Source organism: Hippichthys cyanospilos, chromosome 2 (genome assembly GCF_059441005.1).
Source record: "Hippichthys cyanospilos isolate Australia breed blue-spotted pipefish chromosome 2, RoL_Hcya_1.0, whole genome shotgun sequence".
NCBI classification, from domain to species: Eukaryota; Metazoa; Chordata; class Actinopteri; order Syngnathiformes; family Syngnathidae; genus Hippichthys; species Hippichthys cyanospilos.
In genome coordinates, this window is record NC_142370.1 from 20,226,563 (window position 1) to 20,247,806 (window position 21,244).

General features: G+C 39.9%; 1 protein-coding gene across 4 annotated transcripts in view; it reads right to left on the reverse strand.

The window, feature by feature from the left end:
* Positions 1-21,244, reverse strand: part of LOC148427782 (signal peptide, CUB and EGF-like domain-containing protein 3) — a 97,874-nt gene that overhangs the window by 37,656 nt on the left and 38,974 nt on the right. For 2 of the 4 annotated variants that reach the window (XM_088408030.1, XM_088408029.1), the window contains exons 4-6: positions 12,688-12,822; positions 3,665-3,811; positions 2,462-2,578 (exon numbers count right to left, since the gene is read on the reverse strand). In XM_088408030.1, coding sequence (XP_088264156.1) covers positions 2,462-2,578; positions 3,665-3,811; positions 12,688-12,822 — 399 coding nt within the window. Of the gene's footprint in view, positions 1-2,460; positions 2,579-3,664; positions 3,812-12,687; positions 12,823-21,244 lie in introns of all 4 variants that reach the window. The other 2 variants (XM_088408028.1, XM_088408027.1) reach the window with 1 other exon arrangement.

A 21,244-nucleotide genomic window follows, 5' to 3' on the forward strand; every position in this document is an offset into this window, starting at 1 on the left:
ACTATTTTAATGCAAAATTCGCCTAAAGATTATTTTTCTTTTTTAGTAAAAATAAGAGCAATGCCCTGGAAAGAAGTCTCATTTACTTTATTATAATAGTTTTTACAGTGAGGTTGTGTGGATAATATCGTATTTTCCACACTAGAAGGCACACCGGGTTATAAGGCGCACCTTCAACGAATGGCCTATTTAAAAATGTTTTTCATTTCTAAGGCGCCCCGCATTATAAGGTGCATAGAATAGAACCTACAGTAGTGGCTGGGATTGTGTTAAGCATCCACTAGATGAAGCAATGCTGAAGGGAATGTTAACAAAACAATCAGATACATCGGTCAAAGAATTTTCTTGATCCTTTATTTTTTTCCGGCACTTAGATGGACTTGGCATTTTTTTTTTCTGTTTTAGACTAAGCTGTAACACATACAAAACGCTCTAAAAAATAATTAACAGTTGTTGAAAGTTGATTTTTTCTTTTGCCTATCTTAAAAATGATATAGATTTAGGAATACTTCTATAATATTTATAGATAATGATCTTATTTATGGTGAGCGTGTTGAGTGTGTGTGTGTGTGTGTGTGGGGGGGGGGGGGGGTGTGAAAGGTATTCTCTTTTCTAGGGGGGGCTTGGCAAAATATAACTGAAAACCATTGGTTTAGAGCAATGCCAAAAACAAATCAAGAGTTTTAAGAACACAATTATGATTAAATTACGTAAATATTAAGCTTAAATCTTTTTAAATCAAATTGCAACCAAAACCCTTAAAATACGTCGTTTTGTTGGTTTAAAAACAGTTTCTGGGTTCATTTTATATAATCGTGCTTTCCCTTACTTTTTTGCGCCTTGACCCCATATAAATTACCTCAAAATTGAAGCATATATACCATATCAAAATTTCCAACAGTGTGTAATAATAATGTTAAATGTAAAAAATACATTTATAACTGAAATATTTAAATAACTAAAAACGAAAACTTGATGTTTATGCGCTGCATAAGGCGCACCGGATTATAAGGCGCATTGTCATCTTCTGAGAAAATTGAACTGTTTTAGGTGAGCCTTGTCATGCAGAAAATACAGTACGTACAGTGCGGATTTAAAAAGATCAGATATGTTCACAAATTTCTATAAATGCTACTTTGTAAAACTAGTTATTGATTAAAACAAACAAAGAAAGATTCCCTGTACATGCCAAAAGGATGCGGTTACTTCACAGTGAAAACACAGTTGCGCTGAATCATTCGCATCACCTAGTAGCTCATTTGGGGGTTCATTTGGCAGCGTGTTCATTTTCCTGAGGTTGCATCAACTGAGAGTTTCGAGGAGATCTAAAGTCTAACTCTATCGGGCAATCAACAGCATATTTGTTTGGCTTTGAGAATGGCCCAGCTAAAATGTACAATTCAGTTGTGGTCATCTTTGTGGCATCCCGCTGGCCTCTCAATAATGAAAGGTTGGTTGACAAGACCTTGACAAGGGTCTGGCCTTTATAAAATTTGCGGTATGAGCTGCTCGCCAAACAAAAGTCTCAAATTTAAAGAGCTCCACAAAAGTCAATCATTATATCAACTTGTTCTGAAACAAGTAGCATCAAGTTGTCGTCAAATGTTTACCTTTCTGACAAGGAAAAAATATTCAACCCAACATGACAAGACAGGTACAGTAATAAGAATTCATAGTATTATAAGTCAGTGTTTCTTTTGCATTCACAGGCCTTGGATTAATATGTAAAAATAATACGAAACATTGTCATTAGCAATGACAAGTCTCAATATGACTGTCGTGCCAAATCATATAAGTTATGGTCACATCATCAATTGGCCAATGCCGGTACAAATTCTGCAAGGCCAAATGTAAAGCACACACCAAGACCCGTGCTGTGACTGCTCTGTGCTTGAAGCTCCCATCTGATGGAAAACTGCCCTTCAGAACGGTTCAATATGCTCTAGGAGTTGAATGATTTTTACTCAACTAAAGTCAACTGAGGCAAACACTGATAAATGCCAATGGAAGGTTAGGTCAGGTGTGTGAGTTAATCCCCAACGGGCAGCAGCGGAAGAATTGACCCTGGAACTAATAGAGGGTGTGTGTGTGTGTGTGTGTGTGTGTATCTGTATTTTTGCAGAAATGAAGAGTACGGGTAGAGCTGTTGCACAAAGTCCAGCCAAGAGGAGAAGGAGGAGGAAGAAGAGGAAGAGAAGCCAAAGCAGATGCAGCAAGTGAGAGGTTATCGGAGCAGCAGCAAAAGGAAAGCACGGTCGGTGGCAGCTTTTTCTCCTTGCATGTCACACATTATGAGTAGCTACCAGAACAAGACCTGCATTTTAAGTTCAACTTACATCATATACTAATTTCCAAACATAAATTGAATTTACGTAAGGACATTAGACACCAACTGAATAATTAGAGGTTTTACATGCTCTTACTTATTATTCAAGACGTATATGAGGGTGTTGAGACTCACCAACACAAGTCTTCCCATCCGAATGCAGGACAAACTTCATGTGGCATGAACACTTGGGTCCGTGGTCCGTTTCCTCACAGATGTGCTGGCAACCACCATTCCCGTAGTTGCACGTCACTACCAAAGAGTACAAAATCAATGAATATGGTCTTTTATTCATAAGGAGATAAAGAATGAGGAAGAGTAGAAGCTAAAATTTGGCTTAACATGAATATATTCATTTGAAAACTCACCATCTGCAAGAATCACTCAACATTGCCCTATTGCCACGCGCTTTGGCTGATTCAAGGTTAAAGATTTATTGTAAAGTTCGGTGTAAACATGCACCTGTATACAATACATCCCCAGGCCCCAATATCACTGTTAAAAAGCTTTTTTTTTTTTTTTTTTTTTTTTTTTAAATACAGCCCCCTGATTTGCTGGTTTGCAATTACATCACAAAATGGATACAATCACAAGAAGCACTCATAACGGCAGATGACTTTGCCCTATGTCCTGAACAACCCACATCAGCACGGTTTCCCTCGGAATGAACAAGAGGTCGACGTTTGTTGTTTTACGCGTGTGCGCACACACTTACGACTTTGCCATTTTTTTTTAGCGCATGTTTCTGCGCCGGCTGTTGAAGGAAGCCTCCGCTTTGGCGCTTTTAACACACCTGCGATGAGTGATAAAGTGAAAAAGAGCAGCAGGGGACCGGGGCTCCCACCGCCACCCTGTCTACACTCGACCATCCTGGCCCCTTTTGCCCTTTTCCTGGGCTGTCAGAGAAAAACTATAGAATAACACTTCTCCAATCCTTGTCCAAACACAGACAAATCCCCCATCAACGGTGGCCCCCAGCTCTGACAGGATGATCTTGGTCGCACAGCAACAGGAAGTGTGCGCTGTCCGTCAGAGCCGTCCCCTTCGCGTAACCTCTACACTTGCCCTGCTTGTGTAAATGATCATCCCCTATTTGACAAACATGCTTTTCTTGATGACGGTCATTTAGAAGATTAGTTCCTGGCAGGTAACGTAATGTAAATGTCTTCTTTGAGTCTGTCCTGAAGGTATTTGCGGAATGAATGTAATTATCCATCATCGGCAGGTTCCCAACCCCTATCACCTTCTGCTGACGAGCCTATAAATCCTTCCGATTTTTTTCACGTCTGTGTGAGTGTGCACGCCTTCTAAGGAAGTCAACTATGATTTATGCCTTACATTTGCAGTCCTTCATGTTACGTGTGAGCTGGAATCCAGGTCGACATTCGCAGGAGATGCCCCCCTTCTGTGTTTCCCTGCAGATGTGTGCACAGCCATGATTCTTGTCCATGCAGGTTGGTCCCTCCTTCGTTCCTTCCGGTCGCACTGTGAAGCAAAGGCAGAGAGCTTTTACCCCTTGCATATCGCACAGATTTTACGCTGCTTTACATGGCTTACATGGTAGGTTTCAAATGATCATGGCTAGTGAGCGAAGTAAAACTCTTCACATACTTGTCACATGCTATAAAATCACATTTACACCTTAAGCTGGTGACAGACACGCAACAGCAACTTCTTTGCATATCTCCGAGCACTTGTTGGAACACGCTCACTTGTTTCAGGCTCTAAAAAGAAGGCTGCTTACACAAAAAAGATAACACTCCCAACAGGAGTTGATCCCGTACACTCGGAATTTTAATTGAGGTAATCACCATAAAAGAAAGCAAGGAGGAAGAAAAGGGAAAAACACTGTGAAAGAACAGAACAAAAAATATCGAGCTAGAGTCAAATATCAAGTTGAGTGTGATTCAATGAGTTGTGAAAACATATTTAACAGTTTTACTAAATATAGAAAAGGTGAGACAGAAAATTCATTTGATCGCATGGAGTACTGGAAAGTTTGAACGATAAAGAGCAAAAGATAATCACCTCTTGGGACACTCATGTATTTCAACACGAGTAGTTCTCACTGCTTTGCTCTGGGCTGTAATCAAGACATCTTCCTTGGCTGGAGAAGACTGATATTTGATGTATTTATTGTGAAACCCCAGCACCATCACAGATAAAGTGACTTCCCGCAGCTCCCTGGCTCATTAAAAACCAAACAGATCTTGTCTCTTTCTCTTTGTCTTGTGGTGCACAAGGGAGACTGAGAGCACCAAGATATCTCCATTAATGTCTCACTAAATATGCTGCCGCTCTGAAGGGCATTTGGAGGTTAGATAGAAAACTAATTCATCATCTAGCTATTTCTGTAATTTATTATTTGGGGTATCCTTACATGTTTTCGCAGGAACATACCAGCTAGCGGTGCATTGCAACGTTTGCAAATTTGTTGTTTAAGTGCAAAGATGGTGAAAGATCGATAAAGGAATCAGTGGCATACATTGATACTAACATGATCAAGATTTGTCATGTAAAATTCATTACCATGCCCAAAGGTGACTGAAAGGCACAGGTGAAAAGCTCAATGACCTCTAGAATGCAATCAAGAATTGGCCAAACAGTGAAAGTTCAAGTCATGTAAGACAGAAACACACGCAGAATAAGATCTGACCCATGGTAAGACATTGTTCCGAGTCTATGGAGACAGTCGTCAAGGGAAAAAGAAAATGAAAAAAAATCAGGTCAGGAACATGAAAGAGTGCCCATGTTTTCAATCATATTTTCCTATAGATGATAAGCACACTAAATCTAATGTACTGTATGAAGACAATATGGCAAATAACGTAATTTATTAATCAATATCATGACAGAAAGAAAAATGTTTATCCTCTAAGTTCTGTGAAATATGCCGGAGATTTAAGAAGGATGCATGATTCAGCAGTCCCTTTTTTCATCTGTTTGTCTTCTCTAAGCTCTAAGTGAGAAAGCAATGAAAGCAAAACAAGCAATAAATCCATAAACTTAACATATGTTTCAATTTCTACTCAAGAAGTCCCACTGGTCGGAGATTACTGAGTGAGGTCCTCTTATGCATCCCAAAACTAGCACCACCCCATCATCATTTTTATATAGCCTCGCTACCGGAATGTTACAGACTCATCCATCAAAAACATGCCGGTCTGGGGCCAGAACCTCGGCCTTCATCTCTCCAAGGACCAATAAAAGTCACTGTGTTGACACAATGGACCTTTTCTCTGAGCCGAGCACAGATATCATCCATACTATGCCGCGCTCTCAGACTGGCTCCAGCTTTTTTATCATGACTAAATGATGGGAGGCCGAAAGAAAAACAACTCTTTACATGAACGCAGATGGGAAAGTGAAAGGGAAAAATAACCCACGATATGAACCACATTCCACTAAATGAACATGTTTGCCCATATACAGCTTATATGTGGAATCTAATACAACACAGCCCTTTTAATAACATAGAGGTAAGCGTGACTTAAGGGGCCCACCTGTAAAGATTTAGGGGGAGCAAGCAGCAGGAAGTGAGTGCCCATGCAAAGAGTTCAAACATGCAAAATCTATTGCATGTAAATAAAAGAGAACATTGCAATTAGGCATGAACATAAGTGAGAATGTTCTCCAAGGAATTTCTTCGTGCCCAGGACAGGTCATGACCTCTGCACCTGAAGTGCTGCTCAAAGCTTATAAATTCATTTTATGAAGCTTACGGCTCAGCTCCTCCATTTCCTTGGAAATACTCTTTTCTCCCCATGATAAGAAGAAGGTACTCTCATATCAAACTAGCATCGCTCTGTCCGAAAGTAACACATCTTGGCATGCACCAGCCGATCAATTATATGATAATGTAGTTACATGCTTATTTGTAAAAGCACACCAATGGCCCCATGGCGCTGTTCTTCCTCATACTTATTGTGTTTGTTCTATTGTATTCTATTTGTTTATTTCTATTTCTTTTTTTCACCAGTGAGGGCAGGCCTTCTCCGGAGCTAGATGGTCATGACCTTAAACAAGGGGAAGGGAGGATTTAATTGTGTATAAAGCTAGCGTCATGCAAATGAACACACACGTATATTTCCATACTGATCAAGCTCGTCATGTACTATCCTTTGCACTCATAGTATTGGGGGCAACCAACCTCTCTCAGTTCGTCCCTCTCAAGGAGGTAAAGCATGACAATACAAACTAATGTGTATTCAATTCAACTCAACTTATTGTGTGTGTGTGTGTGTGTATATATATATATATATATATATATATATATATATATATATATATATATATATATACGTATATATATATATATATATATATATATATATATATATATATATATATATATATATGTATATATATATATATATATATATATATATATATATATATATATATATATATATATATATACGTATATTGCGCATTGTGCTCGGAAGGAAAGTTACTTGGGCACTTCCAGCTCAGACGCCAAATGAAGTACTCTTGGAACAAAAGATCCAAAAGTTTTTGAAGCAAGCGCTGCAAGCTCTGCTCAAATCTGAGAACCACATAGTGGAGAGACTGAAACAAAAGCTCTGAAGTAGTGCAAGGCATGCCAAGTGTTTATAGTCTCCTCCGAGTACTTGGAGTAGTGAAAAGAGGGCTTATGGGCCACGCTGAGTTGCTGTCATGTCTCGGAGGGGAGATGCTCCTCCGACTGGAAAACATTAAGCAGGTAGCGAGTGCTGGTTAGCTATAAATTGAAAACGGGGGCCTAAGCATGGACCTACCACACTATAATCGAAGCATTCCTTCCTTTTAGATCAGGCCCTGAAACGTTTTAATTGAAGGATAAAAATGTCAGCACACAGACAGGCAACTGGGAAAGGATTGGGCTGAACAGGATTGGGTCAAGCTGAATGGCAACACGGATGGTCACACTGACGAGCCAACTGGTAGGTTAAGAAGGGAGCCAATCCCTACATGTACTCAGGGGTGTTGTGACCATTGGGAATTTCAGGTAAATGAAAGGATTTTCCCGCAATGCAAAGGTCTGGCTTGACTCAGGGTTTATCTGCATAATGTATGCATCACAGTGCTTTTGCCCATCTGTGTCACAGACTTTAGTGTAACACCTGGTGAGAATGTAGTTCCTCTTCCCTTCACTCTGATATCCTATCAGGGTCACCTTGCTGCGCAGTCCTAAAGGACTCCTTCTACCTTTGTGTTTCCTCTCACTAAAGAAAGTGTGTCAGCTGCAGAGGTAAAGTATGTTATTGTACAGAATCTTTCTTTCCCAAATCCAAATGGGATAACCATCTGAATTTGTCTCGGCAGAGCTCCTTCTGGCATGGTGGTTATAGCCATGACAGCTAAGTGTCAGTGGAAAAACCCCAGTGGCACGGAGGTAGTCAACAGCACTGTGCTGGGCTGGCCAACCTGGGGATTCAGCCTTCACGAAAGCCACGAGCAAAAGGGAGGCCCATCTACAGTATAAAGAGGTCCAGCGAACTCAGCGGTATGGCAGTCAGCTTTCGCTCAAAACCCAAGCCAACGGCGTGTATTTGTTCAAGGGTGGGGGTAAGGGCAGCAAGGGCATGGGGCCTGTGAAACTGGACAAAGAGGAAGGATGATAATGTAGTATGAACATAGAGACAGGACGCAGAAAGGACTGGTGACAAAAACGCACTCTTTCGTTTGCTCCACTTCCCTGGAATAGCAAGATAGCCTGCTTGTATGGCTGCGCAATGGAGCAGGCACTTCTGAACTTGTAAAATCACTTTTGGGAAAAACCTGGAGGCATACAGAAGACCAACAGGGCACACGTCAGGTGGTCGCCTGCCCAGTGGGGCAAACCCACACGACTGACATGGCAGGACTTTCCCTCACTGTAAGAATAAAAACTGGGCACTACGTTCTGGGTCCACCAAATAGATGAAAAAAAAAAAAAAATCAATCACCCCATCCCTACTTCCACATAGAGAGACTGCAGAGCAAAACTAGATGATGTAACTATTTATTATGGAATTTTATCACATTAATTGAGAAATTCCATGCGTTGTTACAGATCTAGCTGGCCAGCACAAAAAAAAAAAAAAAACATGCAATCAAAAGTGGATAGAGGCCTGTGGGTAAATGTAATAAAAACATGTCTGAATGCGTTTCATAAATAAAAGCTACAGAGTTGTGCATGTCCACATTATAAAGAGGGTCGTGTTTTAATTCTTTATCGTCAATATAATATTTTATAGCATAGATTTTGTGGCTAGTAGGCTAGGTCCAGTCAGACCACCTCACTCTGGATCCTCTCATTGGCTATTCACTAATACTTAAATACTTTTCACGAGGTCAACTGTTGTTTTCCTCTTTATCCAACAGTGAAAGACTTAAAAGATGTAAAATTCAAAAACAAAAACTTTAAAATCCTAAAAATTCGAAAAGGTTTTACACTCTGACTAAGGGCGAAAGATAATGCTGAAACATGTCCGGTAAACCCTCTTTGAAATTTTAAGAATTTAAATAATTGTTTTTTTAAATTTTAAAATGTTTGGCCACCTTACTGCCACAACTGCGCTCAGCCGCCTCGAAAATGGAGGTAGGGACCACAGTCCACTTGGACTCAATGTCACCCATCTCCCCCAGGATGTGGGAGAACATTTGCCAAAGGTGGGAATTGAAACTCCTTCTGACAGGGAACTCTGCAAGACGTTCCCAGCAGACCCTCACGATACGTTTGAGTCTGCCAAGTCTGGCCAGCGTCCTACCCCACCATCGGAGCCAACACACCACCAGATGACGATCAGTTGACAGCTCCGCCCCTCTCTTCACCCGAGTGTCCAAAACATGCGGCTGCAAATCTGATGACAAGACCAAAATGGTCTGATGACATGGATGGAGGGAGGGAGGGAGGGAGGGAGGGATGGATGGATGGATGGATGGATGGATGGATGGATGGATGGATGGATGGATGGATGGATAGATGGATAGATAGATAGATAGATAGATAGATAGATAGATAGATAGATAGATAGATAGATAGATAGATAGATAGAGTGTGAGAGAAATGGAATACTCAATGGGATAATTGAAATTAAAATGATTTGATGGGAACAGCCCTACTACTACAGTGTTGTGCTTAACTTAAGGATTTTTTTTTTGCCACATGGTTGCACAAAGTAACATAATTTCAACACAGATGAGCATAACACATTTTTAATTTATTTTTCCCACTACTTTTGGCTATTTCTCATCATGACATAAACTGCTGGCCACACATCCTTACTCATCGATGCTTAGAGTGACAGGACCCTTGGTCCATCTGAGTTTAAGTCGAATATTGCGATTCTTCTTCGATCTCTACGGTCCATACAGCTCTACTTGAGATCGCAGCTTTCATACCATGTTTCCATTTTGTGCAATAAGCAGTAGTAGACTGAATACATTAGGTGCTTTACGCGACTTTCGTAACAATCCATCAATGCACACTTCAAGTAATTGCCCTACTTTCCGTTCATAAATGTGCAAAACTGAAAATATGAATATGTGGGTTTCCTGAGTTTGAAATCGCCAAATTCCAGCGCATGAGAACCTGACTCTCTCACATACACAAACACAGAGTGCATGAGTTGTTGGGCTGCGGTTATCCTCCTTTAGAAGGTAAACATGAATCGAATCCAAAGCAGAGTACTCTTTCTTGACGTAAATGTCATTCCTATCAACCAGCAAGCACCTCCTATGGCTTCACCAGGAGAAATGTTCAAAGTGAATAAATGAACTGTTACAATTTGACCAGCCAGAAGATGGAACTGTAATTTGGCTGGAGTTATTTCTGTTGGGGGGGGGGGGGTTCGGGGTGGGGGAGCTATGGCAATTCTAATAAAAGACAGACCGCCGGTAACTAACAGACCCCTGCTGCCTAATTGGCACAAACTCAATGCTAGCAAGTGTTTGCTACCATGCTGAGAAGAACAGACTGCGATCAAAGTGCCAGCCATCACTGTGTCCAGCTCGCTGCCATCCGCAGAAGGCCACAATTTGATCACAATATATTACGTACCTATTCATAAAAGAACTGGAAAGTTGGTGTCTTTTTAAAGGGAACAGTAAAACCTATGAGAAAGCTGCACACTCAGGTTTAAGAAGAAATCCTGCAAAGTGGAAGGAGAGTTGCATGTAAACCTACTTGGCCAGGAGAACACATCACTTTTCAATTTCTCAAGGATTTATGTTCCTGAGCCACTTGCAAATAAAAGTTGAGCACAAATCTACTCTTCTGGTCCAAAGACAAAATCATTCCTTTCAGTTTCCTTGAGATTCACAATGCTGTCTTGATACAAGAAATCAAACTATGAATAACAATAACAGTTTCACATAAATTGTGACGAACAACGGGTTGGTCGCTGGTGCTGTCTGTCAAGTGTTCAAGCAACAATTTTGTAAATGAAAATAATGGAAGTTATGTCGTCGCGACGGAGGTTTCTGAGGGCTGCCATATGTATGGTGATGAATCAAACAAATGCCAAACTTTGCTACCGGTGACCAAAGTTCATATTCTGCTGACACACCGCAACAAAAACCAGAACACTGGGAAAAGGGTTTATTAGTTCTTTTCAACATTTCCAGCATTATCTTAAAGTCTTACTGTAAACCATGAAGGTAAAGCGCACATGGTCCTGAGGAAGTAATAACTTAAGCCAAAGCCGTAAAATATTGTAATTCTAACCAGGTGCTCAAAGCTGTATAAAGCTAACCAGACCTCAATTTGAGCGTTCACACGTCATATAACATAATGATATCCAAAGGCTCTTTTAATAAACGTACTCTTGTTACCTGCGCGTCATGTCTTGAAGGGGAACTATCACATCCAAACCTGACCCTTTGAAGGGTCTGGGCAGCTAATAAGCTCCACTCGTATTTTACCGATCAAGTGTTCACTTTGGATGAGTCGGGAATGAGAAGGTGCGGAATAATAAGCAGGCAAGTCATCTTTCAAAATAATGAAAATGACAGAAGGGCCTGCTAGAGAGTTTTATTACATTTACATTGTGTCTACTATCGCCTGATCTCAATCTCATCTGGAAGCATTGACGTTCAAATTAATATCAAAATGAAATGTTAACGGGAATAGTGAGCACATTTGTCAAACTTTGGGAGACCAGCCTGGTGCTCAGTCTCTCCTTCTGGCACCATGGATAGCGTAGTGGTGCTTTGAAACACACAATCCAGCTTGTTATTCCACTCAAATAACTCTGCATTTATGAAACGTAAACACTGACGGTTCACCAGGCCAGACAGATCCCATAAACACCAGATATCCAACATGTATAGTTCACAATCCGGGGTAGTTTGGAAAGTCTGGGCTCAGACTACTACCGCTATCCCAGGTTGAAATGGAACGTGAATAATTACACCTGGAAAAAACAAGATTTTTTAATTCAATATATGTTACTGACGGCCACATTTAGGATGAACACTGCACGGAAACAAAGAGTAACACAAAGCAGGGCTGGTATTTAACTAAAATAGGATTTGAGTTGAGATTATTTGTATGAAGCACTGACCCTTGCTTTTTTTGAAATCAAGCCACATCCTAAACTAAATACAGTATCTTTTTGAGGCCCGATAATAAATGGAGAACTAATCAATAATCAAATCAATCAGTAAATTCTGCTAACTGAGATAGTAAATTGTGCCAATCCTCGGAACTTTGGTTATGTCAGATTACTTTAGTTCACCATAAAATAGACTGATTATCATTGTTAAATCGAAATGAGAGTGGCATACTGGTTAGCATGTCCACTTCACAATTCAGAGGGTGCAGGTTTGCTTCCGGCTCTAGCCTTCCTGTGTGGAGTTTGCATGTCTTCCCCGTACCTGTGCGTGTTTTCTCCGGGTACTCCGGTTTTCCTCCCACATCCAAAAAAACATGCATGGTAGGAATATTGGACATTCCCAATTGCCCTTGAGTGTGTTTGTGATTGCGAATGCTTGTTTGTCTCTCTGTGCCTGGTGATTGACTGGCAACCAGTTCATTGTGTACTCCACCTGCTGCCCAACGATGGCTGAGACAGGCTTCAGCATGCCCGCAACCCTCATAAAGATTACTGGTTAAGATAATGAATACAATCAAAATAAAACACTTTCTAAGATCTGCTAATATAATGGAGAACAATGATCAACATTTTTCCCTATATTCTATTGTTGGTGCCCCTGCAGAGTGAAAGTTTAACAGTGAAGAGTGCAAAACATTTGTGGTCATAAAACTGTAAAAAGTGATTTTACCTGTCAATATAATTCATATAATGGTGCAAATGTGACTTTTGTGGCTAGTCTTTTTACACTCAATAATGGGGTACATGTGTGCATTTTGTAACCTTTTGGCCTTTGGATGCAGGTATGCTGGTTGTCACTCAGGAGGAAGCCTTCTCTGCAACGACATTCGTAGCTGCCCATCATGTTGACACAGATCTGCTGGCATCCACCGTTCCCTTCCGAACACTCGTCGACATCTGCAGAGAGACGGGGCGCGATTAATACGATTCCTTGAGGACAGAACAAAACGTACGCAGAGGGACGCTTGCCTGAGTCTGGAAAACTACTTGTAAACCACAATCATAATAAGCACCACTTTGAACAAAAAAGAGTTCTAATCAAAAACAGATGAATATCATTTTAAGTCTCTCCGCGAGGCCTTGGATACGTTACAACGTCTTCTGAGACAAACAAAGTAGTCCACGTATGATTACGTCAATGTCCCGAGAAAGAAATGGCCTAAACAAATGAGATAACGAAAGAGCTCTTCTATGAGTTTAATAATTAATATTAGTATACATCACGCTGTTACTAAATCCATGGTTTTCACATGCGCTAAAAACAAATTACCGCTGAGGTTAATTTGAATTCCATAACCGAATTTCTTTCACATCTAACTCAAAAGCCTTTTACAGACCTTACTTGTGTACTCCTTTTTATTGGGCCCTACCTTGTATGGTGGAAAAAAAATCTCCCAGTAAACAACCAAAATAAAAATGTAAAAAAACAGCGTGCATGCTGAGATGAATTATCACTAGCCACTGTATTCACTAACACACTTAGGCCTTGTCTACACTTAACCAGTAATTGTCTCCGTTTTGCCCTATTTGCTATACGTGGCCGGCCTTTTTTTTTTTTTCCCCCATCAGAGCCGAATGTTTTTCTCTGGCCAAAAACCGGCGACGTCAGAGGCGGAAGTTCTTTCTGATTGGACAGAATTTTTATTAATCGTGACTAAAATGTACAAGTGCAGGACAAGGGCGGCACGGTGTTAACACCAGTTAACACATCCGCCTCGGCCTTCCTGTGTGGAGTTTGCATGTTCTCACTGTTCCCGTGTCGGTTTTCTCCGGGTACACCGTTTTCCTCTCACATGCAAGGCAAGGGTATTGGAAACCCTAAACTAACCTTTAGTGTGTTTTGAGTATGACTGCTTGTTTTTGTGTGCCCTGAGATTGGGTGGCAATCATTTCAGGGTGTATGCTGTCAACTTCCCAGCGACAGCTAGGAAATGCTCCAGCATGCCCGCTTGTGAGGATAACTGGCCAAAATAATGGATGGCTGCATGAATGGACGCATGGATGGGGCTGGACAATAAATTAATTTGACTCAATATTTTAAAACATTTAAACATTTAAAAAGTAGACTCATTGTAAAATCGGGGTTTTGCAAAAATGAGAGAATGCTGGATTGGTGGGTTGCAAGACGTGTTTAACTACTTCATTGTGGCATTAAGACTTATTAAATAGCAATCTTTTTTGCACAAGCTATGAATGTTACATTTTCATTTTAGTTTTGATTACATCAGACTTTCTGTGAATACATTTTTGCGCGATTTATAAATGTGATTGGAATCGTAGTGTTCAGAAGGACTGGGGGTAGGTGGATTTTATTACGTATAGCTCAATCATGTAACAGGTAGAACACGTTTAAGTAAATGTTTTCACAAATGGTGGAATCTCAACAGCATAAAATAAAGCTACTGCTATTGACTAAAGAGAAAAGTGACCAAGCAGAAAATATAAAAACCATGATGTACTTCACTAGTACATGATTTTAACAACAGTAAGCTGTTATTTCATTTCGAGTATGTATAGTTCAATACAAAGGATTGCCAAATGGGTTTATCTTCCTCACCCTGGAGAGGCCATGACATTACTAGCAGGTATCCAAAATTATAGCACACCAGAGCTGCACAGAAACTGCCAACTGCAGCATGCCTTAGTCATAAAATTGCACATGCAGCACAAACCCCCAGCAAGAAAGAAACTCGATCCACCTGGGCTGGAGTACCTGCTGATGACGAGTGTCTGTCAGCCCCATGCCAGAGGAATGCAGTTAGAAGGGAGGAAACAGAAGTCCAGGAGGAGGGAGACTGGGTAGGAGGGGGGTAGGGGTGACTTGAAAGGTGGCGCGATTGCAAGAGGGTGACAGGCAACCAAGTTAATGCGCCTCGAGTGCACGCAGATGCAGAGCCTTTTCACGGGGAAAGCCCGAGGCTCGGCTCTCCCGCAGGAACAGAAATGGTGAAAAGCACAATTGAGAGTTCCACTGATAATAAATCACACGCTTCTCGCTGTTCTGCTGAAATCGGGCCTACACACACACACACACGCACGCACGCACGCACGCACGCACGCACATACATATATATATATATATATATATATATATATATATATATATATATATATATATATATATATATATATATATATATATATATATATATATATACACATATATATATATATGTGTGTGTGTGTATATATATATATATATATATATACACATATATATATATATATATATATATACACATATATATATATATATATATATATATATATATATATATATATATATATATATATATTACACATATGCGTATTCTGAATTTTTCTGTATATGCACATATATGTGGGGCGGCATGGCTTAGTGGTAGAGTGGTCGTCTCCCAGCCGAAAAGCCATGGGTTCGATCCCCCAACCATCAAGACCATGTCTAAGTGTCCTTGAGCAAGACACTGAACCGCCAGTTGCTCCTGATGCTGCGTCATCAGTAGGTAAATGACTAGTTAGTGTAAAGCGCTTTGAGTACCTAAGGTAGAAAAACGCTATATAAGTGAAAGTCCATTTACCATATATATATATATATATATATATATATATATATATATATATATATATATATATATATATATATATATACACACATATACATATACACACACATATATATATATACACATATATATATATATATATATATATTTATATATACACATATACATATATAGATATATACATATATATATATATATATATATATATATATATATATATATATATATATATATATATATATATATATATATTTATATATACACATATACATATATAGATATATACATATATATATCTATATATGTATATGTGTATATATAAATATATATATATATATATATATATATATATATATATATATATATATATATATATATATTTATATATACACATATACATATATAGATATATACATATATATATATATATATATATATATATATATATATATATATATATATATATATATATATATCTTTCAATATAAAAATATAAAATGATATCTTGTAAAATGTAAAAATCTTGCACTGCTCTTTGTTATTTCCTGTTGCTTTTCTTGGTCCAAAGAACTGTGCGTGAGTGTACTGTAGCTCTGGAGGTAACACTCCATTTTCTCTCTTCCCCTGGAGAACTGAGCTCTATCACTACTGATCACACTGGAACCTTATCCACCGCACTGCTCGTTGCATCAATAATCTGCTGTGTATACAAGGCTGTTGTTTTAATAAACCGTCATGCGAAACTAAATTACTGTCTATTTGTCCAGTCTGAGAAGGCCTCTAGGTTAAGTTTCCTTTCTGGGGAATTCTCAGCCCGGCAGAGTTACAAATTAAAATGTACTCTGTCTTTTTCTTTCTTCCCCACAGAACTGCAGGGACAGATGAGCACACGATCGTGAGCTCTACAACGGCACCTGATGAGATGGCAACCTCGTGGACTTGTCAAATAAGTCAGTGGCAAGTGACACTCATGGAACAAGTCTGCACTGTGATTCGAACGGGAATCTAAATCTAACTGGTATTGTCAAAGAGCTAGGAGTTCATTTACCTTCACATGCAGACAATATTCTGGTTAAGGTCAATGTCCAGAATTCTGGAACATTCAGAAAAATAAAACAGGATTTCACATGTTTGGGATAATTTCTAATTGAAAAGAAAAAAAATTGGTACAAATAAATTCATATCCACCCATCCATCCAGCTGACCTCAGGCAGTAGGCGGGGGGACACCCTGAACTGGTTGCCAGCCAATTACCCAGCACACAGATACAAATAACCATTCATGCACCCAATCACACCTAAAGAAAATATAGAATGTCCGATACACTTGCCGTGCATATTTTTGGGGCATGAAATCAGAGTGTCCGGAAAGGATCCACGCAGGCTTGGGGAGGACATGCAAACTCCACACAGGACCGCCGGAGCAAGGTAGAATTGAACTCAGGTCCCTGAACTTTTGAGACGGACGTGTTAACCGCGACGCCAAATAAAGTAAGTCAGACAAAATTAGAACATGGAGCGTCCTAAAAAAAAAAAAAAAAAAAAAAAAAAAAAAGGAAAGTAAGGTGCGAAATTCCCCAAAAAAGCACAAGGGCTGTATTATCCAACAACATAACGGGTTACTGTAAGGAATCTATCATGGCATGGTCTAAAGTCTTCCAATTAGTATTAGGGCTGTTAAGCACGAAAGGTGCCCAGTCTTCTCATCAGGAAGAAGAAGCAGAAGAAAAAGACAACGACTAACTGGAAGTTATTAACCTTGTTACAGCCAATAGGCAACGTCACACTTGTTTTTTTTTTTCATGGAGATATTGTTGGAAGCATCATCTGTAAGTGACTTAAAAGACACTGTTCCAAATGTAATGCACATATAACATCATGTTGGGGTGAATGAAATGGTCGTTTGTGTTTTTTGACTGTTAAATGGAAATTGCTAGCATCGCGATTGCTAACCTTTGAGCACAGGCAACCTTTGTAAATTAGAGAATAAAAATTAATTAGAGAATAAAAATATATTAAAACATTTTTGGCAAGAGCGCGTGGGGGTTGATTACTCAATTATTTGATAGATCAATTGATAAGATGATCAACTTTTAAAAGATTCAATGGTGACAGCGAGGGATGTGACAATCACATTTTCAAGTGAGTCACCTGATTTTGCAGACTTGCTGACACAGTCCTCTACATTGATTAAGAACTGAAAAATGATGTATTCAAAATGTCTGTTTTTTTTAACAAAAAGGTATTGCTTTAAAAACAAGTTACAAAACCTTTTACATGCGTAGTGAAGCTGTCTGAAAAAGCAGTCTAAAACAATTTAATGTTTCCACCACTAGCTGTGACACATCTTTTCTTTTGGCAATCAGTGCATGTGTGTTTTTATACACACCACAGAACCAAAAAAAAAAAAAAAATAGGTGAAAAAGTTGAGGGAAATCAATGTAATCAAAGTTGGCTTGCTCAGTGAGCGGTAATGTAATATGGTCGCCGGTGACTTCACTTTTTGCTACCGCACATACAGGTAACAGTCTGTACTCCAAAGACCAAGATTCTGCACATGGTCTCGCCGCAAGAAATAGACTGTATGCAGAGCAAATCGCACATGAAATTGGTTAACTTAGGGGTCTGATTTGAGTTTTTGAAAATCCAAAGTGAGCATAGTCAGGTTTATGCACGTTTACATGGCTATTCAAAACCAGAATATTTATTGGTTGCATGTAAACACAGCGACGTGCCTTGCAGTAGACTTCATGAAGTTGCCAAAGTTAGTAGCTGCTTAAAACATACAAGTTGCCGAGACGCACGCACAAACCCAAATGTCCGTAATGCCTGCTCAATATACCTGCGAGATTAGCAAACAGCTTCAGAAGGCCTGCGAGAATTCTCTTTCCATACTCTCAGTGCATCAATGAAGGATTCATTTCCTGATTCCTTCATCCCTCTAAATGAGGCGTCGCCTGTCGGTAGATCTCTCCCGTTTAAAATAGCTCCCATAATTGCCTGTGTTGTGTGCTGGGCAAGGCCGGCGTCCAAAGCAAATATTTCCTAGCGGAAAGGGTTTCTGGCATGACTCAGAGAAATGCTCATGTTATTTGGTCTTTTTTTTTTTTTTTAATTCTCTTGAGGAAAGAGAAAAAATATATCTTAATCAAGTTAAAAGGACTGCCTTAATTCTGAAAAATAAGACACATCGCAGCTTTATCCCCGCTTCAGTCCTGGAGATGAAGGGAAAAGGAAGGTTCAAACAGAACAAGATTAAGAGATTGGTTGTGTTTGCGGAGGCCATGTCCGCTGGTTCCTCAGATAGCCTTGACTGTATGTATAACATTTGGCCTGGCGCGGAGATTTAGAGCCATGTAAACATGGCGGTTGCTTGAATGAAAATCCTGAATCTGTCGCTCATTTTTATTTTCTGGACGTCAAGCGATGTCAGTGACAGTTATTACTGACTGATTGTACGGCGTGAGTAAAAAAACAACTACCGTCTATCATCAGAGCCGTCTATGTATGCATCCCGCTGCTTGGCTTCTGCGTGGTGCAGACAGGACTGTCTCTGTGGTCTAGACAGACCAGAGACAAGGAGGTGAGCGGACGGACACTGGCCTCTTTGGCTATTTCATTTACAGGAGGCAAACAGCCTCTAATAAGGCAGCAAATCAGACCCATGTGCAGTAAGGGGTAACAGGAAAGCTGGGGGTGGGGGAAGGCTTCGCCCGGCTGCCTGGGCCCGTTGCCGCTTAAGGCTTGTGAATAGTCTGCGTTTCAGTTAAGCGTCGCTGAGGAAAAGGTGGCAAGTACATGGCATCCTTATGAAACCAGACTACATAGTTTAAAAAGGCTTTCAACAGGATTACAGATTGTCCTTTTGGGTTGAGCAACACAGTGTTACTGGTGTCAGCCGAGCCTAAATGAAGTGCTGGAGCAAACTCTGCTATACTTATTCATCTGCTAAAGGTTGAACAAAGTTGCCGTAGTTAAGATGACACTATGAAGTACGTAGGTTTTAAAACAATTTTACACCGTGCTTACACAAGGTGGCCTCTCTCTTGCCCCACCCGTGTTTGTTTCGAGTAAATGTGCAAATGTTTCCAAAAATAATATCTCGTACACAATTAAATAACGGGAACAACGACTCTTCTGAAACAGAGGAGATACAGAATCTATTAATGACGGAATAAAGGGCTGTTTTGTGTGGCTCAAGATCATGAATTTGATTATACTTCTCTGTGTTTACTTTGATAAGTGGGGATACAGCACTACCATGACTAAAATAAATAAAGGTATCGAGAGACACTGTCATGATTGCCGCACCTATTTTAGAGCCATTTTGAAACGTTTATTGATGATATGCTAATCTATGATGTCAAGTCATCTATTATGTACAGTAACTCTTATCGGGTATGCACGTAAGTGTTCTGCAGGTACGCATGCGCGAAGAAATCACTGATGTGTAACATTGCCCGCTTCACTTCGCGCATTTGCAAACCCTACTGAGCGTTCACTCGTGGCAACAGCCGAGCCTTAGCTGCATTTTTATCCTGAAAAGTGGCTCCAAGATGTGCCGTGGCTTGAAGCACACTTGAAGGTAGTTCAACATTTACCGCCCATGTCCTCAGCTAGCAGACAAAAGTGGTGCGGTTAACACAGGGTCGAAAATTTTCAGTCATCCTATGGAACCAATTTCAAATCTGTCGCTTCACTCCCCCATGAGATGTGGACACTTTTCTGAACCACATATATGTTCCTTACAAGAAAAGCAGACTGGTATTGCGAGTAAGTGAGGAGTTGCACTTAGCCCTAGATCCGATGCTTTGCTGAGACCGGATAGAATGTCATTGGTTAACCGGGATCATTGTTGCTTTTACATTTTCATAGCAAAAGTTAAAGGTTGAGGACGCTGCTCATTCTCATCATGGTTACGGTCAATGGAGTGTTGGACCCCATGCCCCAACTTTAAAGGTACACACCTTTTCATTCCATGGATTTTCTTTATTTTCATGACTAAATTGTAGAGCCTCAGTGAAAGCATCACAAGAATGAATAAATATCTGGAGTCATGCGCTTAACAAAAAGCACAATTAGCTGAAAACATGTCAGTATATTCTAGTTTTTTTGTTGTTGTTTTTTTTTAAATAGACACCATTTGGTCTGATGTCCGCTTTGCATTTGGCATTCTCTCGATGACTTTCAGGAGGTAGTCAGCTGCAGTGGTTTTCACTTCACATGAGCGTCTTATGAGGGTTAATTAGTGGACTTTCTTCCTTAATCAATGGGGTTGTGACCATCAGTTGTGTTGTGCACACGTCCGGTAATACTGTAAGCAGTCGACAGCACTATTGGACAACTGTTACCATTGATAATGTTGACAACAGTTAAACTTGCAATGCATTCATACCTAAGAACGAATTTCAGTCTTTAATTAAATTTCACAGGAAGACGCCAGCATGCATACATTCATCGAACCAGCGGATGTGCAAACCACTCGGTCACCGTGTGGCCAAAGTCAAAATAACCGACAGCTAAGATGCATGAACATAATCAGGAACAGTATGTGATCGATACGCAAGACAGTGAAATATGTTGTATTTAAAAGTGTATGTGGAACACTATTTGATGACTCTTTGGATAACCTGGCCAATACACACATTGAAAACTTCCCCTTTGATTTGAAACCTTGTACAATAACATCTGAGGATTTCAAGATTTGGGAAGAATGTCAATCAAGTGACCAACTAGATTTCATCCATAGATGTCAAACTCCAGTCGTTGAGGCCT